This window comes from Oncorhynchus masou, chromosome 27 (assembly GCF_036934945.1).
Source record: "Oncorhynchus masou masou isolate Uvic2021 chromosome 27, UVic_Omas_1.1, whole genome shotgun sequence".
Classification (NCBI taxonomy): Eukaryota; Metazoa; Chordata; class Actinopteri; order Salmoniformes; family Salmonidae; genus Oncorhynchus; species Oncorhynchus masou.
The window spans coordinates 10,971,631-10,996,610 of NC_088238.1; the positions used below are offsets into that span (position 1 = coordinate 10,971,631).

General features: G+C 50.8%; 1 protein-coding gene across 1 annotated transcript in view; it reads right to left on the minus strand.

The window, feature by feature from the left end:
* LOC135515605 (ELKS/Rab6-interacting/CAST family member 1-like) overlaps window positions 1–24,980 on the minus strand; it is a 508,676-nt gene that overhangs the window by 53,064 nt on the left and 430,632 nt on the right. The window contains 1 exon segment of the mRNA XM_064939228.1: window positions 8,553–8,738. Within this exon segment, the coding sequence (XP_064795300.1) occupies window positions 8,553–8,738 (186 nt within the window).

A 24,980-nucleotide genomic window follows, 5' to 3' on the forward strand; every position in this document is an offset into this window, starting at 1 on the left:
TTTGCTCACATCGTTTATAGACTTGTTTATACTGTATTATTGACTGTATGTTTGTTTTACTCCATGGGTAACTCTGTGTCGTTGTATGTGTCAAACTGCTTTGCTTTATCTTGGCCAGGTCGCAATTGTAAATGAGAACTTGTTCTCAACTTGCCTACCTGGTTAAATAAAGGTGAAATAATATATATATATATTTAGTGTTTTACATGTCATAGACTCGTCAACAGAGATGTTAGCATGTTCCAGAGATTTCTGTAAGTCTTTAGCTGACACTCTAGGATTCTTCTTAACCTCGTTGAACATTCTGTTCTGTCCTCTTGCAGTCATCTTTGCAGGACGGCCACTCCTAGGGAGAGTAGCAACAGTGCTGAACTTTCTCCATTTATAGACAGTGTGTCTTACTGTGGACTGATGAACATCAAGGCTTCTAGAGATACTTTTGTAACCCTTTTCATCTTTATGCAAGACAGCAATTATCAGTCTTAGGTCTTCTGAGATCTCTTCTGTTCGAGGCCTAGTTCACCTCAGGCAATGCTTCTTGTGAAGAGCAAACTCAACATTTGTGAGTGTTTTTATAGGGCAAGGCAGCTCTAACCAACATCTCATTGATTGGACTCCAGGTTAGCTGACTCCTGACTCCAATTAACTTTTGGAGAAGTCATTAGCCTAGGGGGTTCACAAACTTTTCCCAACCTACACAGTGAACTATGTATTCAATATATAGACAAAAAAAATGAATAATTTGTGTGTTATTAGTTTAAGCACACTATGTTTATCTATTGCTGTGACTTAGATGAAGATCAGATTAAATTTGATGACCAATTCATGCAGAAATCCAGGTAATTCCAAAGGGTTCACATACTTTTCCTTGCCCCTGTAGCGTTTACATTCAGCGTCAGAAAATTCACCTGTAACCATGCCAACTGGTCTAAAAGGAAAACTGTCAGGTCGGTCTCAAGTGAAGGGAGGAGAGGAGAGAGGGAGAGAGGAGATGTGACAGATAGAAGAGGAGAGAGGGAGAGAGAGAGAGGAGACAGGGCAAGGAGAAGAGGGGAGAGGGAGAGAGAGATGAGATGAGACAGGGAGAAGAGGAGAGAGGAGTAGAGATAGAGGACACGGGACAGGGAGGAGAGAAGAAGAGAGAGAGGACACGGGACAGGGAGGAGAGGAGAGAGGGGATGTGACAGAGAGAAGAGGAAAGAGGGAGAGAGAGAGGAGACAGGGCAAGGAGAAGAGGAGAGAGGGACAGAGAGATGAGATGAGACAGGGAGAAGGGGAGAGAGGGAGAGAGAGAGAGGGGATTGGACAGAAATAAGAGGAGAGAGGGAGAGAGAGATGAGATGAGACAGGGAGAAGAGGAGAGAGGGAGAGAGAGAGGGGATTGGACAGAAAGAAGAGGACAGAGGGAGAGAGAGGAGACGGGACAAGAAGAAGTGGAGAGAGGGAGAGAGAGAGGACACGGGACAGGGAGGAGAGAGGGAGAGAGAGGGGACACGGGACAGGGAGGAGAGGAGAGAGGGAGAGAGAGAGGAGATGGGACAGGGAGGAGAGAGGGAGAGAGAGAGGACACGGGACAGGGAGGAGAGAGGGATAGGAGATTGGACAGATAGAAGAGGAGAGAGGCAGAGAGAGGACACGGGACAGGGAGGAGAGAGGGAGAGAGAGAGGACACGGGACAGGGAGGAGAGAGGGAGAGAGAGAGGACGCGGGACAGGGAGGAGAGAGGGAGAGAGAGAGGACACGGGACAGGGAGCAGAGAGGGAGAGAGAGAGGAGACGGGACAGGGAGGAGAGAGGGAGAGAGTGAGGACATGGGACAGGGAGGAGAGAGGGAGAGAGAGAGGACACAGGACAGGGAGGAGAGAGGGAGAGAGAGAGGACACGGCACAGGGAGGAGAGGAGAGAGGAGTAGAGAGAGAGGACACGGAAGAGAGGGAGAGAGAGAGGACACGGGACAGGGAGGAGAGAGGGAGAGAGAGAGGAGATGGGACAGGGAGGAGAGGAGAGAGGGAGAGAGAGGAAACGGGACAGGGAGGAGAGAGGGAGAGAGAGAGGAGATGGGACAGGGAGGAGAGGAGAGAGGGAGATAGAGAGGAGACGGGACAGGGAGGAGAGGAGAGAGGGAGATAGAGAGGAGACGGGACAGGGAGGAGAGGAGAGAGGGAGAGAGAGAGGAGATGGGACAAGGAGGAGGGGAGAGAGGGAGAGAGAGAGAGGACATGGGACAGGGAGGAGAGGAGAGATGGAGAGAGAGAGGACACGGGACAATTTCCCCTGGTCCCTGCTCCTGGCCCTGACTCTCCCCTGGTCCCTGCTCCTAGTCCTGACTCTCCCCTGGTCCCTGCTCCTAGCCCTGACTCTCCCATGGTCCCTGGTCCTAGCCCTGACTCGTCCCTAGTCCCTGTTCCTAGCCCTGACTCGTCCCTGGTCCCTGGTCCTAGCCCTGACTCACCCCTGGTCCCTGCTCCTAGCCCTGACTCTCCCCTGGTCCCTGCTCCTAGCCCTGACTCTCCCCTGGTCCCTGCTCCTAGCCCTGACTCTCCCCTGGTCCCTGGTCCTAGCCCTGACTCTCCCCTGGTCACTGGTCCTAGCCCTGACTCTCCCCTGGTCCCTGGTCCTAGCCCTGACTCGTCCCTGGGCCCTGCTCCTAGCCCTGACTCACCCCTGGTCCCTGCTCCTAGCCCTGACTCTCCCCCCTGGTCCCTGCTCCTAGCCCTGACTCGCCCCTAGTCCCTGGTCCTAGCCCTGACTCTCCCCTGGTCCCTGCTCCTAGCCCTGACTCTCCCCTGGTCCCTGCTCCTAGCCCTGACTCGCCCCTGGTCCCTGCTCCTAGCCCTGACTCGCCCCTGGTCCCTGCTCCTAGCCCTGACTCGCCCCCTGGTCCCTGCTCCTAGCCCTGACTCTCCCCCTGGTCCCTGCTCCTTGCCCTGACTCGCCCCTGGTCCCTGCTCCTAGCCCTGACTCGTCCATGGTCCCTGCTCCTAGCCCTGACTCGCCCCTGGTCCCTGCTCCTAGCCCTGACTCGCCCCTGGTCCCTGCTCCTAGCCCTGACTCGCCCCTGGTCCCTGCTCCTAGCCCTGACTCTCCCCTGGTCCCTGCTCCTTGCCCTGACTCGCCCCTGGTCCCTGCTCCTAGCCCTGACTCGTCCATGGTCCCTGCTCCTAGCCCTGACTCGTCCCTAGTCCCTGCTCCTAGCCCTGACTCGTCCCTGGTCCCTGCTCCTAGCCCTGACTCGTCCCTGCTCCTAGCCCTGACTCTCCCCTGGTCCCTGGTCCTAGCCCTGACTCTCCCCTGGTCACTGGTCCTAGCCCTGACTCTCCCCTGGTCCCTGGTCCTAGCCCTGACTCGTCCCTGGGCCCTGCTCCTAGCCCTGACTCACCCCTGGTCCCTGCTCCTAGCCCTGACTCTCCCCTGGTCCCTGCTCCTAGCCCTGACTCGCCCCTAGTCCCTGGTCCTCGCCCTGACTCTCCCCTGGTCCCTGCTCCTAGCCCTGACTCGCCCCTGGTCCCTGCTCCTAGCCCTGACTCGCCCCTGGTCCCTGCTCCTAGCCCTGACTCGCCCCTGGTCCCTGCTCCTAGCCCTGACTCGCCCCTGGTCCCTGCTCCTAGCCCTGACTCGTCCCTGGTCCCTGCTCCTTGCCCTGACTCGCCCCTGGTCCCTGCTCCTAGCCCTGACTCGTCCATGGTCCCTGCTCCTAGCCCTGACTCGTCCCTAGTCCCTGCTCCTAGCCCTGACTCGTCCCTGGTCCCTGCTCCTAGCCCTGACTCGTCCCTGCTCCTAGCCCTGACTCGTCCCTGGTCCCTGCTCCTAGTCCTGACTCGCCCCTGGTCCCTGCTCCTAGCCCTGCCTCGTCCCTGGTCCCTGCTCCTAGCCCTGACTCGTCCCTGGTCCCTGGTCCTAGCCCTGACTCTCCCCTGGTCCCTCCTCCAGCCCTGACTCGCCCCTGGTCCCTGCTCCTAGCCCTGACTCGTCCCTGGTCCCTGCTCCTAGCCCTGACTCGCCCCTGGTCCCTGCTCCTAGCCCTGACTCGTCCCTAGTCCCTGCTCCTAGTCCTGACTTGCCCCTGGTCCCTGCTCCTAGCCCTGACTCGCCCCTGGTCCCTGCTCCTAGCCCTGACTCGTCCCTGGTCCCTGCTCCTAGTCCTGACTCGCCCCTGGTCCCTGCTCCTAGCCCTGACTCGCCCTGGTCCCTGCTCCTAGCCCTGACTCGTCCCTGGTCCCTGCTCCTAGCCCTGACTCGCCCCTGGTCCCTGCTCCTAGCCCTGACTCGTCCCCGGTCCCTGCTCCTAGCCCTGACTCGTCCCTGGTCCCTGGTCCTAGCCCTGATTCTCCCCTGGTCCCTGCTCCTAGCCTTGACTTGCCCCTGGTCCCTGCTCCTAGCCCTGACTCGCCCCTGGACCCTGCTCCTAGCCCTGACTCATCCCTGGTCCCTGCTCCTAGCCCTGACTCGCCCCAGTCCTGCTCCCAGCCCTGCTCTGACGTTACAACACCATACCCAGTGTGTGTGTGTGTGTGTGTGTGTGTGTGTGTGTGTGTGTGTGTGTGTGTGTGTGTGTGTGTGTGTGTGTGTGTGTGTGTGTGTCTCTCATAGGCCCTACTCTGTGTAAATGTCATTAGTATCTCTTTATAGAGTGGAATGTGTCACTAGAGAAAGTAAACAGGCCAATATAGACTATTTTATTAATCTCATTTACAGTTTCACTCTTTACTAAAGAAAACCAAAACAACACCAAGCCTCTCCTTAACTGGAGGAAGAGGAGGAGGAAGAGGAGGAGGAGAAGGTGGAGAAGGAGGGGGAGAGGAGGAGGAGAAGGGAGAGGAGGAGAAGGAGGAGAAGGAGGAGGATAGGAGGAGAAGGAGAAGGGAGAGGAGGAGAAGGAGGAGAAGGAGGAGGAGGAGGAGGGAGAGGAGGAGGGAGAGGAGGAGAAGGAGGAGGAGGAGGAGGAGAAGAAGGGGCGATGAGGAGGAGGAGGAGAAGGGAGGAGGAGGAGGGAGGAGGAGGGAGGAGGAGGAGGAGGAGGAGAAGAGCGATGGGGAGGAGGAGGAGGAGGAGGAGGGAGGATAAGGAGGAGGAGGAGGAGAAGATATAATTACAGTAGAAGGGGGTAGAGAGGATGAGAGTGAGGGGAAAGAGAGATACAGAGAAAGAGGGTGAGAGAGAGAGGAGGGAAGGAGTGGGAAGAAGAGAGAGGAGGGAGAGAGTGGGGAGAAGGGAGAGGAGGGAGGGAGGGAGTTGGGAGAAGGGAGAGGAGGGAGGGAGGGAGTGGGGAGAAGGGACAGAGTGGGGAGAAGGGATAGGAGGGAGGTAGGGATTGGGGAGAAGGGAGAGCTGGGAGGGAGGGAGTGGGAAGAAGGGAGAGAGTGGGGAGAAGGGAAAGGAGGGAGGGAGGGAGTGGGGAGAAGGGAGAAGAGGGAGGGAGGGAGTGGGGAGAAGGGAGAAGAGGGGGGGAGGGAGTGGGGAGAAGGGAGAGAGTGGGGAGAAGGGAGAGTGGTGAGAAGGGAGAGAGTGGTGAGAAGGGAGAGAGTGGGGAGAAGGGAGAGAGTGGGGAGAAGGGAGAGAGTGGGGAGAAGGGAGAGTGGTGAGAAGGGAGAGTGGTGAGAAGGGAGAGAGTGGGGAGAAGTGTTGAAGCTGAACAGAAGAGGAGATGGAGGAGGAGTCAGCATCACCTCACAATAAAAACATCTCCCCTCTCTCTCTCTCTCTCTCTCTCCATCCCTCCATCCCTAATCCACAACTGTGTACTCCTCACTTCTATCGTCAACACATAACTATCCCCAGCCCTGTCCCCAGCCCAACACAGTAAATTGTCTGTAAATTGACACTTAGATTAGAATAGGGGTCAACTCTTTCCAGCTTCACAGTCATTTGTAAGGTTTTGTTGGGTTTTGTAAGAGCAGGGAATATAAATTGTCTGGAAGTCTAGATATACATTGTACTCCTGCTAAAACAACAGGCTTCCCTCAGAGGAAAGAGAGAGTGATCTGAGAGGATGATGCCAAAACCTCTACAATACTGGACTGTTTTCTAGCTGGGCTGGGGGGGGGACTGTTTTCTGTGGGGGGCTGTTTTCTAGCTGGGCTGGCTGGGCTGGGGGGGGACTGTTTTCTAGCTGGGCTGGGGGGGACTGTTTTCTAGCTGGGCTGGGGGGACTGTTTTCTAGCTGGGCTGGGGGGACTGTTTTCTAGCTGGGCTGGGGGGACTGTTTTCTAGCTGGGCTGGGGGGACTGTTTTCTAGCTGGGCTGGGGGGACTGTTTTCTAGCTGGGCTGGGGGGGACTGTTTTCTAGCTGGGCTGGGGGGGGACTGTTTTCTAGCTGGGCTGGGGGGGGACTGTTTTCTAGCTGGGCTGGGGGGGACTGTTTTCTAGCTGGGCTGGGGGGACTGTTTTCTAGCTGGGCGGGGGGGGGCTGTTTTCTAGCTGGGCGGGGGGACTGTTTTCTAGCTGGGCTGGGGGGACTGTTTTCTAGCTGGGCTGGGGGGACTGTTTTTTCTAGCTGGGCGGGGGGCTGTTTTCTAGCTGGGCGGGGGGACTGTTTTCTAGCTGGGCTGGGGGGGACTGTTTTCTAGCTGGGCTGGGGGGACTGTCTGTTTTCTAGCTGGGCGGGGGGACTGTTTTTTCTAGCTGGGCGGGGGGGGGACTGTTTTCTAGCTGGGCTGGGGGGACTGTTTTCTAGCTGGGCTGGGGGGACTGTTTTCTAGCTGGGCTGGGGGGGACTGTTTTCTAGCTGGGCTGGGGGGGACTGTTTTCTAGCTGGGCTGGGGGGGGACTGTTTTCTAGCTGGGCTGGGGGGACTGTTTTCTAGCTGGGCTGGGGGGGGACTGTTTTCTAGCTGGGCTGGGGGGACTGTTTTCTAGCTGGGCTGGGGGGACTGTCTGTTTTCTAGCTGGGCGGGGGGGCTGTTTTCTAGCTGGGCGGGGGGACTGTTTTCTAGCTGGGCTGGGGGGGGACTGTTTTCTAGCTGGGCTGGGGGGGGACTGTCTGTTTTCTAGCTGGGCGGGGGGCTGTTTTCTAGCTGGGCGGGGGGACTGTTTTCTAGCTGGGCTGGGGGGGACTGTTTTCTAGCTGGGCTGGGGGGGACTGTCTGTTTTCTAGCTGGGGGGGGGCTGTTTTCTAGCTGGGCGGGGGGGACTGTTTTCTAGCTGGGCTGGGGGGGGGACTGTTTTCTAGCTGGGCTGGGGGGACTGTCTGTTTTCTAGCTGGGCGGGGGGCTGTTTTCTAGCTGGGCTGGGGGGGACTGTTTTCTAGCTGGGCTGGGGGGGACTGTCTGTTTTCTAGCTGGGCGGGGGGGCTGTTTTCTAGCTGGGCGGGGGGGACTGTTTTCTAGCTAGGCGGGGGGGCTGTTTTCTAGCTGGGCGGGGGGCTGTTTTCTAGCTGGGCGGGGGGACTGTTTTCTAGCTAGGCGGGGGGGGGCTGTTTTCTAGCTGGGCTGGGGGGGGGACTGTCTGTTTTCTAGCTGGGCGGGGGGCTGTTTTCTAGCTGGGCGGGGGGGACTGTTTTCTAGCTAGGCGGGGGGCTGTTTTCTAGCTGGGCGGGGGGGCTGTTTTCTAGCTGGGCTGGGGGGACTGTTTTCTAGCTGGGTGGGGGGGTCTGTTTTCTAGCTGGCCTGGGGGCGGGGACTGTTTTCTAGCTGGGCTGGGGGGGGACTGTTTTCTAGCTGGGCTGGGGGGGGGCTGTTTTCTAGCTGGGCTGGGTGGGGGCTGTTTTCTAGCTGGGCTGGGGGGGGCTGTTTTCTAGCTGGGCTGGGGGGGACTGTTTTCTAGCTGGGGGGGACTGTTTTCTAGCTGGACTGGGGGGACTGAATACAAGGCAGGTTTTTGGCTCGAGACGACAATATTGAAAAGCATTTATTTTCTTCATGCGGTCTACCCGATGACAACCATTTGGCTGAAGAACAAATCATCTTTAAGATATTTATTTGATTTTTCTGAGAGTAAACTCAGTTTTGTCAGTGGGGAGTTTTCTGTACACAAACAGAACAGGAGAGAAAGGCTCCATCAGTGGTGTTTCTGTAGGAGACTCTCAGTGACTGAGGCTCCCGAACTGTGTGTCTTTCATTTAGTCAGTGTTTTATTTAACCTTTATTTAACTAGGCAATGTATGTGTGTGTGTGTATTTATGTGTGTGTGTATGTGAGTGTGAGTGTGAGTGTGAGTGTGTGTGTGTGTGTGTGTGTGTTTGTTTGTTTGTATTTATGTGTGTGTATTTGTGTGTATATGTGACTGTGTGTGTGTGTGTGTGTGTGTGTGTGTGTGTGTGTGTGTGTGTGTGTGTGTGTGTGTGTGTGTGTGTGTGTGTGTGTGTGTGTGTGTGTGTGTGTGTGTGTGTAGGCTATTAGATCTACTGAACTGTGCAAACACAGCTGAACCTTACTGCTCAAAGTGAATTGAATGATCGTCATTGGTTTGAATCAGAACCCAGTCCAGAGGGAATCAGGACATAGACATGCCAACACCAGCTGGCTCTGAAAAGCTCTAGTACTGGGAATGCGACTGTGTTGAGAGGGGTGGTGGGAGGAAAAGGTTAGGGGTCAGGGGTTAGAGGTCAGAGTCCTACCTGCTCTGGGGTCATGTTGTGTAGCTGTGTCTCCCAGGCGGTGTGTTGAGAGCTGTGGTAGGAGGAGGGAGGTGTCAGGTCCTGCAGGATCTGGGGGTCTCTCTCCTGACACAGGTCTCTCAGGTGACCAATATACATCTTCAGCTTACTGCGGTTCTGGTTCAGGTCCAGGAGAGGAGGGATGATCTGGAGAGGAGGAGGAGGAGGAGGAGGAGGAGGAGGAGGAGGAGGAGGAGGAGAGACAGTTGAAACGTGGCTCCATGTGAAGTGGAGTGGGAAGTGAATAGAGAGACAGGGTCGATGAGGATGAAGGACAGAACATGCAGCAGCTGAATGAACACACCATCTTACACCATCTTACACCATCAACTCCGTTCCATCTCATCACAGAGGAATGAAGGGGAGAATGATTGAAAAGGGTTCCCAGGATACTCCACAGTAGGGCTGGATGAATAGGAGCTATTCAACACACCTCTAAACATCTCAGAAAGCTCTGAAACACTGAGACACTGTCGCCGTAAAGCACTTTCTATACTCCCACTGTCTACCCCTCTACCACAGATATGACCATGGTTCTGCCTAATGATGATCTATGGAGAGGCAGCTATTTATGCCTGGATTAGGTGGTGGCAGAGGCATCTCAAGGTGGGGTTTTGGTGACCCAGTGTGTGTGAATTGTGACCCAATGTGTGTGTGTGTGTGTGCGAGAGAGGTGTGGGCAGACACAGATGGACACAGTCGATGCTGGCAGTACCATGTAAGGGGATAGGTGCCTTAAACAGGACTGTATGCACCCCTCACACACACACACACACACACACACACACACACACACACACACACACACACACACACACACACACACACACACACACACACGCGCGCCCTGCCGGCTCTTTCCAGATGGGACGTTCCTCGTGGTGCGTCGATGGGGCTACTGGTTTGGGGCTGCTGCGGCTCGCTACAGAAGGCCCATAATGGGGGTCCATTTCTCCAAACTAGCAGAGAACAAGAAGAACTTCTAGAAACACAATCTGCAGGAGTGGGCAGAGCACACACAGACTTCATCCCCTGTGGCACCCTATTCCCTATTTAGTGCACTAGGGCCCATAGGACTCTGGTGAAAGGTAGTGTACTACATAGGGAATAGGGTGCTGTTTTGGGAGCGCGGAGAATGACACTCTGTTAGCGTTTGAACTCGAGCGGCGAAATAGCCATCGTCCTCAGTTCCTAGAATACACATCCATCAAAGAAGGAAACATGGAACATGGAAAACGGAGAGGGAGGGAGAGGTAGGGAGGGAAGAGAGAGGGAGAGGGAGGGAAGAGAGAGGGAGAGGGAGGGAGGGAAGAGAGAGGGAGAGGGAAGAGAGAGGGAGAGGGAGGGAGGGAAGAGAGAGGGAGAGAGGAAGAGAGAGGGAGAGGGAAGAGAGAGGGAGAGGGGGAGAGGGAAGAGAGAGGGAGGGAAGAGAGAGGGAGAGGGAAGAGAGAGGGAGAGGGAGGGAGGGGAAGAGAGAGGGAGAGGGAAGAGAGAGGGAGAGGGGGGGAGGGAGAGAGAGGGAGGGAAGAGAGAGGGAGAGGGAAGAGAGAGGGAGAGGGAGAGAGGGAAGAGAGAGGGAGAGGGAGGGATGGAAGAGAGAGGGAGAGGGAGGGAGTGAAGAGAGAGGGAGATGGATGGAGATGGAGGGAGTGAAGAGAGAGGGAGATGGAGGGAGTGAAGAGAGAGGGAGCTGGAGGGAGTGAAGAGAGAGGGAAAGAAAGAGAGAGAGAGGGAGGGAATACAGAGGGAAAGAAATAGAGAGGGAGAGGGAGGGAGGGAATACAGAGGGAAAGAAAGAGAGAGGGAGAGGGAGGGAATACAGAGGGAAAGAAAGAGAGAGGGAGAGGGAGGGAATACAGAGGGAAAGAAAGAGAGAGGGAGAGGGAGGGAATACAGAGGGAAAGAAAGAGAGAGGGAGAGGGAGGGAGGGAATACAGAGGGAAAGAAAGAGAGAGGGAGAGGGAGGGAGGGAATACAGAGGGAAAGAAAGAGAGAGGGAGAGGGAGGGAGGGAAGGAGAAAATATGGTTTCGGCTGAGGTCTGAAGAGGTCCGATGTGTAAACGTGAGAGGGAACATTTGTATCCAGACACTTTATTAATTCTTATTAGCCCATGTATCTTTTCCAGAACCCAATGTTATTCTGTTATTGTTGGCTCGGCAGGAGACGGCCTGCACTCTAGGGTGGATCAGGACTGGAAGGAGAGAGAGAGGGAGGGAATGGAAGAGTGAAAGAAGGAAAGAGAGAGACGCAGACAGACAAGAAAGAGAGAGCGAGAGTGAAAGAGACAGACAGACAGAGGAATGGTAGTGTGGGGAGAGATTAAGGGAAAGCTAGAGGGAGAGACCATTAGTGCTTGAGTCAAAGAGAAAGGGATGAAAAAAGAAAGAGAAAGAGAGAAAGAGGGAGTGAGAGAAGGACGTTTTCCAAGAGAAATGTCTGAGTGGTTCACCAGCAAATAACTTATGATCTGAATCAAATTAAATGACAAGAGAGAGAGCGAGAGAGACAGAGACAGACTGAGGGGGGGTGAGAGAGAACAAGAGAGAAAGAGAAATAGAGAAAAAGAGAGAGAGAGCGAAAGAGAGAAAAAGAGCAATAGTCTTCATTGGGTCTAGCAATACAGAGCCACAACACTGTCTCACAGCAACAGTACCCCAGCAACAGTATCACAGCAACAGTACCCCAGCAACAGTATCACAGCAACAGTATCCCAGCAACAGTACCACAGCAACCTGCAGTATCATCTGTCTCAGACACAGCAAAATAGAATACAATCACACTCATCTCTACGGCAACCAGGCCCGGTCCTGGCCGTTGTGCCACCCTCCTCCTATCCCCGTAGAACTACAATAGTGTAGCCTAGAGTGTCTACCCACAATGCAAAGTTCTGAATGCCTATCCATGCCGTACCGTTGCATTGGTTATATCAGCCTAGTCCTGAATCGTGACCAAGGCTATGAACTGCATATCAGCTACCCGAGTTCATCAGCAGTGATTCTGAGCACAATGAGAATCAACTAGTTCATCAGCAGTGATTCAGAGCACAATGAGAATCAACTAGTTTATCAGCAGTAACTCTGAGCACAATGAGAATCAACTAGTTCATCAGCAGTGATTCTGAGCACAATGAGAATCAACTAGTTCATCAGCAGTAATTCTGAGCACAATGAGAATCAACTAGTTCATCAGCAGTGATTCTGAGCACAATGAGAATCAACTAGTTCATCAGCAGTAATTCTGAGCACAATGAGAATCAACTAGTTCATCAGCAGTGATTCTGAGCACAATGAGAATCAACTAGTTCATCAGCAGTGATTCTGAGCACAATGAGAATCAACTCGTTTATCAGCAGTAACTCTGAGCACAATGAGAATCAACTAGTTTATCAGCAGTAATTCTGAGCACAATGAGAATCAACTAGTTTATCAGCAGTAATTCTGAGCACAATGAGAATCAACTCGTTTATCAGCAGTAATTCTGAGCACAATGAGAATCAACTAGTTCATCAGCAGTAATTCTGAGCACAATGAGAATCAACTCGTTTATCAGCAGTAATTCTGAGCACAATGAGAATCAACTCGTTTGCACGGCAGGAAACGCAGAAGGACTTTCCTCTTCACTATGATCAGCTCATCAATAATCAACCAATAGGTCTACAACTGAAATCACTGATTAATCACTGATTAATCTTAGTGAAACTCCTGGACAGGACAGTCGTGTGACGCCTCATTTCATTCCGTATCGTCCATTTTATATTGACGTGTCTTTAGGATACGATGTTTGTTAACATTGAGACTATTTTGATTTAAAAAATATAAAATGTGTCTCTCAATAACATTGTCAGATGGTCTCCAGATGGTCTCCAGGTGTTCTCCAGGTAGTCTCCAGATGGTTTCCAGGTGGTCTCCAGGTGGTCTCCAGATGGTCTTCAGGTGGTCTCCAGGTGGTCTCCAGGTGGTTTCCAGATGGTTTCCAGGTGGTCTCCAGATGGTCTCCAGGTGGTCTCCAGATGGTCTCCAGATGGTTTCCAGGTGGTTTCCAGGTGGTCTCCAGATGGTTTCCAGGTGGTCTCCAGATGGTTTCCAGGTGGTCTCCAGATGGTTTACAGGTGGTCTCCAGATGGTCTCCAGGTGGTCTCCAGATGGTCTCCAGGTGGTTTCCAGATGGTTTCCAGGTGGTCTCCAGATGGTCTCCAGGTGGTCTCCAGATGGTTTCCAGATGGTTTTCAGGTGGTCTCCAGGTGGTTTCCAGGTGGTCTCCAGGTGGTCTCCAGATGGTTTCCAGGTGGTCTCCAGATGGTTTCCAGGTGGTCTCCAGATGGTTTACAGGTGGTCTCCAGATGGTCTCCAGGTTGTCGTCTCCAGGTGGTCTCCAGGTGGTCTCCAGATGGTCTCCATGTGGTCTCCAGATGGTCTCCAGGTTGTCGTCTCCAGGTGGTCTCCAGATGGTCTCCATGTGGTCTCCAGATGGTCTCCAGGATGTCGTCTCCAGGTGGTCTCCAGGTGTTCTCCAGGTGGTCTCCAGATGGTCTCCAGATGGTCTCCAGGTTGTCGTCTCCAACACACAGGCTACTGTTCTACTACATGACTGGTGTTGGGATGTCAATAACATTGTCATATCTGCACCTAAGTACTGTGATAATATTTTATAGTGAAAATACGTTTTTTAATGTCTTTGGAAGGGCTGGGAATTGCCAGGGACCTCACAATACAATATTATCACAATACTTAGGTGTAGATATAATAGGTATAGTGATTCTATATGTATAGTGACTCTATATGTATAGTGACTCTATATGTATAGTGACTCTATATGTATAGTGATTCTATATGTATAGTGATTCTATATGTATAGTGATTCTATATGTATAGTGACTCTATATGTATAGTGACTCTATATGTATAGTGACTCTATATGTATAGTGACTCTATATGTATAGTGATTCTATATGTATAGTGACTCTATATGTATAGTGATTCTATATGTATAGTGACTCTATATGTATAGTGATTCTATATGTATAGTGATTCTATATGTATAGCGATTCTATATGTATAGTGACTCTATATGTATAGTGATTCTATATGTATAGTGACTCTATATGTATAGTGATTCTATATGTATAGTGATTCTATATGTATAGTGATTCTATATGTATAGTGACTCTATATGTATAGTGATTCTATATGTATAGTGATTCTATATGTATAGTGACTCTATATGTATAGCGACTGAGCCAACCTCAGCGTGAGCTTTGGTTGCGAATGGTATGAACTTTGAACTCTTATTCACTACAGAAGTGATACCTCCTAGCTGTTGAGTTAGCAACAGCAGCTGCAAACGTAGGCTAAGAAAGAACAGACAGAGTATCCCCTCTATCACAAAACAATGTTACTACAACGTATCCACTTTACCACCAGAGACATTCTTCAAAGGACAAAGGACTCGGTTTGGCAACACAGCCTTCAATCTACCACCAACCTACCGAAGCGCAGCTCAGCGTAAATATTTATTGCATTTTCCTTTTCCAAATGGGCGGTAATTTAGAATGCACAAGATACTGTATTTATGATAGCACAGCTTCTCCCTTTGTCCCTCAGTCTTCCCGCTCTTTCACAAACCCAGCACCTTTTCTTTTGTGTAACAAGCTGTCATATCTGTTCCGCCCGCTAGGGATGTTTTCCTTTATGACGTCATTTGTAATCAAGTTATGATTTAAATATGTGTATGTGTAATTCTGTGTGATGAGTTAGGTATTTAGTAAATAAATAATTAAACCCAATTTTGTATTGCTGATTCAACTTGTTAGCCAGGGTTTGTGAAGACCAAGAATTTACAACTTTCAGATGAGACTGAATTAAGGTGACGATTAATATTGACTGCTATTGAAGTAAAATATCACTAGGTCTTTAAGAGTTTATTCGGAAGATAACAGCTCTATAAATATTATTTTGTGGTGCCCCGACTCTCTTGTTAATTACATTTACATGATTAGCTCAGTTTTTCACAATTCCTGACATTTAATACTAGTAAAATTCACTGCTTTAGGTCAGTTAGGATCACCACTTTATTTTAAGAATGTGAAATGTCAGAATAATAGTAGAGAGAATTATTTATTTAAACTTGTGTTTCTTTCATCACATTCCCAGTGGGTCAGAAGTTTACATACACTCAATTAGTTATTCGTAGCATTGCCTTTAAATTGTTTAACTTGGGTCAAACATTTTGGGTAGCCTTCCACAAGATTCCCACAATAAGTTGGGTGAATTTTGGCCCATTCCTCCTGACAGAGCTGGTGTAACTGAGTCAGGTTTGTAGGTCTCCTTGCTCGCACACACACATTTTCAATTCTGCCCACAAATTGTCTATAGGATTGATGTCAGGGCTTCGTGATGGCCACTACAATACCTTGACTTTGTTGTCCTTAAGCCATTTTGCCACAACTTTGGAAGTATGCTTGGGGTCATTAGCTATTTGGAAGACCCATTTGTGACCAAGATTTAACTTGCTGACTGATGTCTTGAGATGTTGCCTCAATATATCCACATAATTTTCCAGCCTCACGATACCATCTATTTTGTGAAGTGCACCAGTCGCTCCAGCAGCAATGCACCCCCACAACATGATTGATTTGCACTTTTCACACCAAAGTACGTTCATCTCTAGGAGACAGAACACGTCTCCTTCCTGAGCGGTATGACGACTGCGTGGGTCCATGGTGTTTATACTTGCGTACTTGGTACCTTCAGGCATTTGGAAATTGCTCCCAAGGATGACCCAGACTTGTGGAGGTATACAATTTGTTTTCTGAGGTCTTGGCTGATGTCTTTTGATTTTCCCATGATATCAAGCAAAGAGGCACTGAGTTTGAAGGTAGGCTTTGAAATACATCCACAGGTACACCTCCAATTGACTCAAATGATGTCAATTAGCCTATCAGAAGCTTCTAAAGCCATGACATCATTTTATGGAATTTTCCAAGCTGTTTAAAGGCACCAGTCAACTTAATGTATGTAAACTTCTGACCCACTGGAATTGTGATACAGTGAATAATAACTGAAATAATCTGTCTGTAAACAATGTTGGAAAAATTACTTAGGCACAAAGTAGATGTCCTAACCGACTTGCCAAAACTATAGTTTGTTAACAAGAAATTTGTGGAGTGGTTGAAAAACAAGTTTTAATGACTCCAACCTAAGTGTATGTAAACTAGTTTTAATGACTCCAACCTAAGTGTATGTAAACTAGTTTTAATGACTCCAACCTAAGTGGATGTAAACTAGTTTTAATGACTCCAACCTAAGTGTATGTAAACTAGTTTTAATGACTCCAACCTAAGTGTATGTAAACTAGTTTTAATGACTCCAACCTAAGTGTATGTAAACTAGTTTTAATGACTCCAACCTAAGTGTATGTAAACTAGTTTTAATGACTCCAACCTAAGTGTATGTAAACTAGTTTTAATGACTCCAACCTAAGTGTATGTAAACTAGTTTTAATGACTCCAACCTAAGTGTATGTAAACTAGTTTTAATGACTCCAACCTAAGTGGATGTAAACTAGTTTTAATGACTCCAACCTAAGTGTATGTAAACTAGTTTTAATGACTCCAACCTAAGTGTATGTAAACTAGTTTTAATGACTCCAACCTAAGTGTATGTAAACTAGTTTTAATGACTCCAACCTAAGTGTATGTAAACTAGTTTTAATGACTCCAACCTAAGTGGATGTAAACTAGTTTTAATGACTCCAACCTAAGTGTATGTAAACTAGTTTTAATGACTCCAACCTAAGTGTATGTAAACTTCATACTTCAGCTGTATTCCCTCTCACCAAACTGTACTGTCCTCATTTCTCCAGTCTGTCTGTCTAACTAGTGTAAGATGTGATCTGTCCTCATTTCTCCAGTCTGTCTAACTACTGTAAGATGTGATCTGTCCTCATTTCTCCAGTCTGTCTAACCACTGTAAGATGTGATCTGTCCTCATTTCTCCAGTCTGTCTGTCTAACTAGTGTAAGATGTGATCTGTCCTCATTTCTCTAGTCTGTCTAACTAGTGTAAGATGTGATCTGTCCTCATTTCTCCAGTCTGTCTAACTAGTGTAAGATGTGATCTGTCCTCATTTCTCCAGTCTGTCTAACTAGTGTAAGATGTGATCTGTCCTCATTTCTCCAGTCTGTCTAACTACTGTAAGATGTGATCTGTCCTCATTTCTCCAGTCTGTCTAACTAGTGTAAGATGTGATCTGTCCTCATTTCTCCAGTCTGTCTAACTAGTGTAAGATGTGATCTGTCCTCATTTCTCCAGTCTGTCTAACTACTGTAAGATGTGATCTGTCCTCATTTCTCCAGTCTGTCTAACTAGTGTAATATGTGATCTGTCCACATTTCTCCAGTCTGTCTAACCACTGTAAGATGTGATCTGTCCTCATTTCTCCAGTCTGTCTGTCTAACTAGTGTAAGATGTGATCTGTCCTCATTTCCCCAGTCTGTCTAACTAGTGTAAGATGTGATCTGTCCTCATTTCTCCAGTCTGTCTAACTAGTGTAAGATGTGATCTGTCCTCATTTCCCCAGTCTGTCTAACTACTGTAAGATGTGATCTGTCCACATTTCTCCAGTCTGTCTAACTAGTGTAATATGTGATCTGTCCACATTTCTCCAGTCTGTCTAACTAGTGTAAGATGTGATCTGTCCTCAGCATAACTTGGTGCAGCAGAGATGCAGAAGTCTGCGTGGTTCTACCATCTCTTCCCATAGAGCAGTGTGGTGGAACGCCCAGCCAAGCCATTATATAATACAACTACAACAACAGGAACTACACCAAGACGACAGGTTCATCTGACGGTTCCCACGGACAACTGAGAGGGGTGTGTGAGTCAGAGGGGGCTGCTGAGGGGAGGACGGCTCATACTAATGACTGGAACGGAGGGAAAGGAACTGAGAGGGGTGTGTGAGTCAGAGGGGGCTGCTGAGGGGAGGACGGCTCATAATAATGGCTGGAACGGAGGGAAAGGAACTGTATTTGATGACATTCCACTATTCCACTCCAAGCCGTTTCCACAAGGCCGTCCTCCCCAATTAAGGTGTCACCAACCTCCTGTGGTGTGAGTGGAGGGTCTTCTGTTGGTGATACACACCCACACACACAGTGGGGACAGAGAAGCACCCCAACGCTTCTGTTTACCCAGAGGGCATTGTTCAGAGGTGGTCACCATGCAAAGGAGAAAGCACCCCAATGCTTCTGTTTACCCAGAGGACATTGTTCAGAGGTGGAGAGGAGGGAAGGACCCTGACTGGTCAGAGGAGAGGAGGGATGGACCCTGACTGGTCAGAGGAGAGGAGGGATGGACCCTGACTGGTCAGAGGAGAGGAGGGATGGACCCTGACTGGTCAGAGGAGAGGAGGGATGGACCCTGACTGGTCAGAGGAGAGGAGGGAAGGACCCTGACTGGTCAGAGGAGAGGAGGGAAGGACCCTGACTGGTCAGAGACCCTGACTGGTCAGAGGAGAGGAGGGATGGACCCTGACTGGTCAGAGGAGAGGAGGGATGGACCCTGACTGGTCAGAGGAGAGGAGGGAAGGACCCTGACTGGTCAGAGGAGAGGAGGGAAGGACCCTGACTGGTCAGAGGAGGGAAGGACCCTGACTGGTCAGAGGAGAGGAGGGAAGGACCCTGACTGGTCAGAGGAGAGGAGGGATGGACCCTGACTGGTCAGAGGAGAGGAGGGAAGGACCCTGACTGGTCAGAGGAGAGGAGGGATGGACCCTGACTGGTCAGAGGAGAGGAGGGAAGGACCCTGACTGGTCAGAGGAGAGGAGGGATGGACCCTGACTGGTCAGAGGAGGGGAGGGAAGACCTAATAGCAATAGCCTCTCACACTCTCCTCCATTACCTTTAGCAGAGAGAGAGAGAGATAAAGACAGAGAGAGGGGAAAGAGAGTTGGAGAGAAACAGAGGGAGTGAGAGGGGGGTGAGAAAGAGAGACAGAGAGTGAACGGGAGGGAGAGAGAGCTGTAGGGGCCTCCTCTCAACACTCCTCCATCAGTTCATCAGGGGCCACCTGATACCCCTCTCAGGGAAGAGGGCCTTTATCAATGCATTTAGCCAAAAGAGAGAGTGTGTGTGTGTGTGTGTGTGTGTCCATGTGTGTGTGTGTGTGTCCGTGTGTGTGACTGTGTGTTAGAGAGCTATGCCTTTAGGGCACCCCGGCCTTAGTGAACTCCTCACTCTTCACCACCTCCACAGCCCTGGAGCTCAGGCCCCTGGAGGATACATTCTTGGCCCAGTTTGGCTCCACCAGGCTCGGGAGGATCCACAGGGAGGAGCCCTGGTTGGTTTGGAGGGCTGGAAGTCTGCACAGCCAAATATCAGGGAGCATTTCCTCTCCCTTCCTCCCTCCCTCCCTCCCTCCCTCCCTACCGCTCTCCCTCCCTCCCTCCCTGCCGCTCTCCCTCCATCCCTCCATCCCTCCATCCATCCATCCATCCAGGTTTAGCTATGCACCCCACCCCATCCCACCACACCCCACCCTCCCCTACGGCCCATAACTGAAGCTTTTATAGAGCTATCCTCTTCCAGCCACACAGGGCCACTTGGTTTTCAGAGAGAAAACACAGAGCTGGGGGGAGGACTGTGAAGCCTGAAGCACACACACACACACTCACACACGCGCACACACATGCGCACACACACAAGCACGCACGCACACACACGCGCACACACACGCACACACACATGCGCACACACACGCACACGCGCACACACACGCACATGCGCAGAAACACACACGCACGCACACACGCACACACATGCGCACACACACGCACACACACATGCGCACACACACGCACACGCGCACACACACGCACATGCGCAGAAACACACGCGCACGCACGCACACGCTCACGCACACACACACGCACGCACACACGCACACGCTCACACACGCACGCACGCATACACACGCGCACACACACGCACGCACGCACACATGTGCACGCACGCACGCGCAAGCACACACAAACACACACCCACACACACAGACATACACACACAAACACAAGCACAAATGCACACACACACACACACACACACACACACACACACACACACACACACACACACACACACACACACACACACACACACACACACAGTGGATGACGTGTTGATGCTGTCATTTCTCCGTGATCGTCCGTAGCTGGCTGCTCTACCTCCATCCACAACTCTCAATATCAAGCAAATGTTGCATGTGTGTGTGTGCGTTTGTGCGTGTTTGTGTGTGTGTGTGTGTGTGTGTATGTGTGCTGTGATCCTCTCATCAGAGTTATGTTTCACCAAACTGCAGTGTTTTGTTATTATTTTTCATGTCCTATAATAACAACAGGAAGCAGGTCAACAGCTTGATGAACGTTTGATCTGCTGACCAGGACTGATCTGGTACTGCTTTAGTTCCCCTGACATGTGGAGCTGCTTTAGTTCCCCTGACATGTGGAGCTGCTTTAGTTCCCCTGACATGTGGAGCTGCTTTAGTTCCCCTGACATGTGGAGCTGCTTTAGTTCCCCTGACATGTGGAGCTGCTTTAGTTCCCCTGACATGTGGAGCTGCTTTAGTTCCCCTGACATGTGGAGCTGCTTTAGTTCCCCTGACATGTGGAGCTGCTTTAGTTCCCCTGACATGTGGAGCTGCTTTAGTTCCCCTGACATGTGGAGCTGCTTTAGTTCCCCTGACATGTGGAGCTGCTTTAGTTCCCCTGACATGTGGAGCTGCTGCTTTAGTTCTCCTGACATGTGGAGCTGCTTTAGTTCCACTGACATGTGGAGCTGCTTTAGTTCCCCTGACATGTGGAGCTGCTTTAGTTCCCCTGACATGTGGAGCTGCTTTAGTTCCCCTGACATGTGGAGCTGCTTTAGTTCCCCTGACATGTGGAGCTGCTTTAGTTCCCCTGACATGTGGAGCTGCTTTAGTTCCCCTGACATGTGGAGCTGCTTTAGTTCCCCTGACATGTGGAGCTGCTTTAGTTCCCCTGACATGTGGAGCTGCTTTAGTTCCCCTGACATGTGGAGCTGCTTTAGTTCCCCTGACATGTGGAGCTGCTTTAGTTCCCCTGACATGTGGAGCTGCTTTAGTTCCCCTGACATGTGGAGCTGCTTTAGTTCCCCTGACATGTGGAGCTGCTTTAGTTCCACTGACATGTGGAGCTGCTTTAGTTCCCCTGACACCTGTTGCTCTAACAGGTTAAAGACAGTGTTGCTCTAACAGGCTACAGACAGTGTTGCTCTAACAGGTTACAGACAGTGTTGCTCTAACAGGTTACAGACAGTGTTGCTCTAACAGGTTACAGACAGTGTTGCTCTAACAGGCTACAGACAGTGTTGCTCTAACAGGTTACAGACAGTGTTGCTCTAACAGGTTACAGACAGTGTTGCTCTAACAGGTTACAGACAGTGTTGCTCTAACAGGTTACAGACAGTGTTGCTCTAACAGGTTACAGACAGTGTTGCTCTAACAGGTTACAGACAGTGTTGCTCTAACAGGTTACAGACAGTGTTGCTCTAACAGGTTACAGACAGTGTTGCTCTAACAGGTTACAGACAGTGTTGCTCTAACAGGTTACAGACAGTGTTGCTCTAACAGGTTACAGACAGTGTTGCTCTAACAGGCTGCAGACAGTGTTGCTCTAACAGGTTACAGACAGTGTTGCTCTAACAGGTTACAGACAGTGTTGCTCTAACAGGTTACAGACAGTGTTGCTCTAACAGGTTACAGACAGTGTTGCTCTAACAGGTTACAGACAGTGTTGCTCTAACAGGTTACAGACAGTGTTGCTCTAACAGGTTACAGACAGTGTTGCTCTAAAAGGTTAAAGACAGTGTTGCTCTAACAGGTTACAGACAGTGTTGCTCTAACAGGTTACAGACAGTGTTGCTCTAACAGGTTACATACAGTGTTGCTCTAACAGGTTACAGACAGTGTTGCTCTAACAGGTTACAGACAGTGTTGCTCTAACAGGTTACAGACAGTGTTGCTCTAACAGGTTACAGACAGTGTTGCTCTAACAGGTTACAGACAGTGTTGCTCTAACAGGTTACAGACAGTGTTGCTCTAACAGGTTACAGACAGTGTTGCTCTAACAGGTTACAGACAGTGTTGCTCTAACAGGTTACAGACAGTGTTGCTCTAACAGGTTACAGACAGTGTTGCTCTAACAGGTTACAGACAGTGTTGCTCTAACAGGTTACAGACAGTGTTGCTCTAAAAGGTTACAGACAGTGTTGCTCTAACAGGTTACAGACAGTGTTGCTCTAACAGGTTACAGACAGTGTTGCTCTAACAGGTTAAAGACAGTGTTGCTCTAACAGGTTACAGACAGTGTTGCTCTAACAGGTTACAGACAGTGTTGCTCTAACAGGTTACAGACAGTGTTGCTCTAACAGGTTACAGACAGTGTTGCTCTAACAGGTTACAGACAGTGTTGCTCTAACAGGTTACAGACAGTGTTGCTCTAACAGGTTACAGACAGTGTTGCTCTAACAGGTTACAGACAGTGTTGCTCTAACAGGTTACAGACAGTGTTGCTCTAACAGGTTACAGACAGTGTTGCTCTAACAGGTTACAGACAGTGTTGCTCTAAAAGGTTACAGACAGTGTTGCTCTAACAGGTTACAGACAGTGTTGCTCTAACAGGTTACAGACAGTGTTGCTCTAACAGGTTAAAGACAGTGTTGCTCTAACAGGTTACAGACAGTGTTGCTCTAACAGGTTACAGACAGTGTTGCTCTAACAGGTTACAGACAGTGTTGCTCTAACAGGTTAAAGACAGTGTTGCTCTAACAGGTTACAGACAGTGTTGCTCTAACAGGCTACAGACAGTGTTGCTCTAACAGGCTACAGACAGTGTTGCTCTAACAGGTTACAGACAGTGTTGCTCTAACAGGTTACAGACAGTGTTGCTCTAACAGGTTACAGACAGTGTTGCTCTAAAAGGTTAAAGACAGTGTTGCTCTAACACACACACACCAGAGAGAGGCCTGCCCCCCAGGGAGAGATCTAGAGAAGTCCCTACATTTCCTGCATTCCCTGTTCTCTCTCTCTCTCTCATCCTCTCTCCCTCTCTCTCCTCACCACATACCCTACTGCGTCCTCAGAAATGTAGACAGGGGAGATGGAGAAATGGTAGGGAGGCAGGGAACAAAAGAGAGAAGAAGAAGAAGAAAAAGACAGAGAAAGGGAGAAACAGGAAAAGAGATGAAAAGAGACAGAGAGAGAGAGAGAATTCACCAGGATGCTCATTGTTTCATTGTAACTCCAAACTCCCAAGCGTGACACTGATTTTAAATGGTTAAGGTAAGGGTTAAGGTAAGGGTTAAGGTAAGGGTTAAGGTAAGGGTTAAGGTAAGGGTTAAGGTAAGGGTTAAGGTAAGGGTTAAGGTAAGGGTTAAGGTAAGGGTTAAGGTAAGGGTTAAGGTAAGGGTTAAGGTAAGGGTTAAGGTAAGGGTTAAGGTAAGGGTTAAGTTAAGGGTTAAGGTAAGGGTTAAGGTAAGGGTTATGGTAAGGGTTAAGGTAAGGGTTAGGGTAAGGGTTAGGGTAAGGGTTAAGGTAAGGGTTAAGGTAAGGGTTAAGGTAAGGGTTAAGGTAAGGGTTAAGGTAAGGGTTAAGGTAAGGGTTAAGGTAAGGGTTAAGGTAAGGGTTAAGATATGTGATAAGGTGGTTAGAGTGGTGGTTGCTTGATCAAATTCCCGAACTGACAATGTAAAACCCTGTCGTTGTGCCCCTGACCAAGGCAGTTAACCCACTGTTCCCCGGGCAACGAAGACGTGGACGTTGATTAAGGCAGCCCCCCGCACCTCTCTGATTCAGAGGGGTGGGGTTAAATGAGGAAGACTCATTTCAGTTGAAGGCATTCAGTTGTACAACTGACTAGGTCTCCCCTTTCCCTTCCCCTAACCCCCGTCCACAACACCTGAGCTGACTAGGTCTCCCCTTTCCCTCCCCCTAACCCCCGTCCACAACACCTGAGCTGACTAGGTCTCCCCCTTTCCCTCCCCCTAACCCCCGTCCACAACACCTGAGCTGACTAGGTCTCCCCTTTCCCTCCCCCTAACCCCCCGTCCACAACACCTGAGCTGACTAGGTCTCCCCTTTCCCTCCCCCTAACCCCCGTCCACAACACCTGAGCTGACTAGGTCTCCCCTTTCCCTTTCCCTCCCCTAACCCCGTCCACAACACCTGAGCTGACTAGGTCTCCCCTTTCCCTCCCCCTAACCCCCGTCCACAACACCTGAGCTGACTAGGTCTCCCCTTTCCCTCCCCCTAACCCCCGTCCCCATGCCTGAGCTGACTAGGTCTCCCCTTTCCCTCCCCCTAACCCCCGTCCACAACACCTGAGCTGACTAGGTCTCCCCTTTCCCACCCCCTAACCCCCCGTCCCCATGCCTGAGCTGACTAGGTCTCCCCTTTCCCTCCCCCTAACCCCCCGTCCACAACACCTGAGCTGACTAGGTCTCCCCTTTCCCTCCCCCTAACCCCCGTCCACAACACCTGAGCTGACTAGGTCTCCCCTTTCCCTCCCCTAACCCCCGTCCACAACACCTGAGCTGACTAGGTCTCCCCCTTTCCCTTCCCCTAACCCCCGTCCACAACACCTGAGCTGACTAGGTCTCCCCTTTCCCTCCCCTAACCCCCGTCCCCATGCCTGAGCTGACTAGGTCTCCCTTTCCCTTCCCCTAACCCCCGTCCACAACACCTGAGCTGACTAGGTCTCCCCTTTCCCTCCCCCTAACCCCCGTCCACAACACCTGAGCTGACTAGGTCTCCCCTTTCCCTCCCCCTAACCCCCCGTCCACAACACCTGAGCTGACTAGGTCTCCCCCTTTCCCTTCCCCTAACCCCCGTCCACAACACCTGAGCTGACTAGGTCTCCCCTTTCCCTCCCCCTAACCCCCGACCACAACACCTGAGCTGACTAGGTCTCCCCTTTCCCTCCCCCTAACACCCGTCCACAACACCTGAGCTGACTAGGTCTCCCTTTCCCTCCCCCTAACCCCGTCCACAACACCTGAGCTGACTAGGTCTCCCCTTTCCCTCCCCCTAACCCCGTCCACAACACCTGAGCTGACTAGGTCTCCCTTTCCCTCCCCTAACCCCCGTCCACAACACCTGAGCTGACTAGGTCTCCCCTTTCCCTCCCCCTAACCCCCGTCCACAACACCTGAGCTGACTAGGTCTCCCCTTTCCCTCCCCCTAACCCCCGTCCACAACACCTGAGCTGACTAGGTCTCCCGTTTCCCTTTCCCTCCCCCTAACCCCCGTCCACAACACCTGAGCTGACTAGGTCTCCCCTTTCCCTCCCCCTAACCCCCCCGTCCACAACACCTGAGCTGA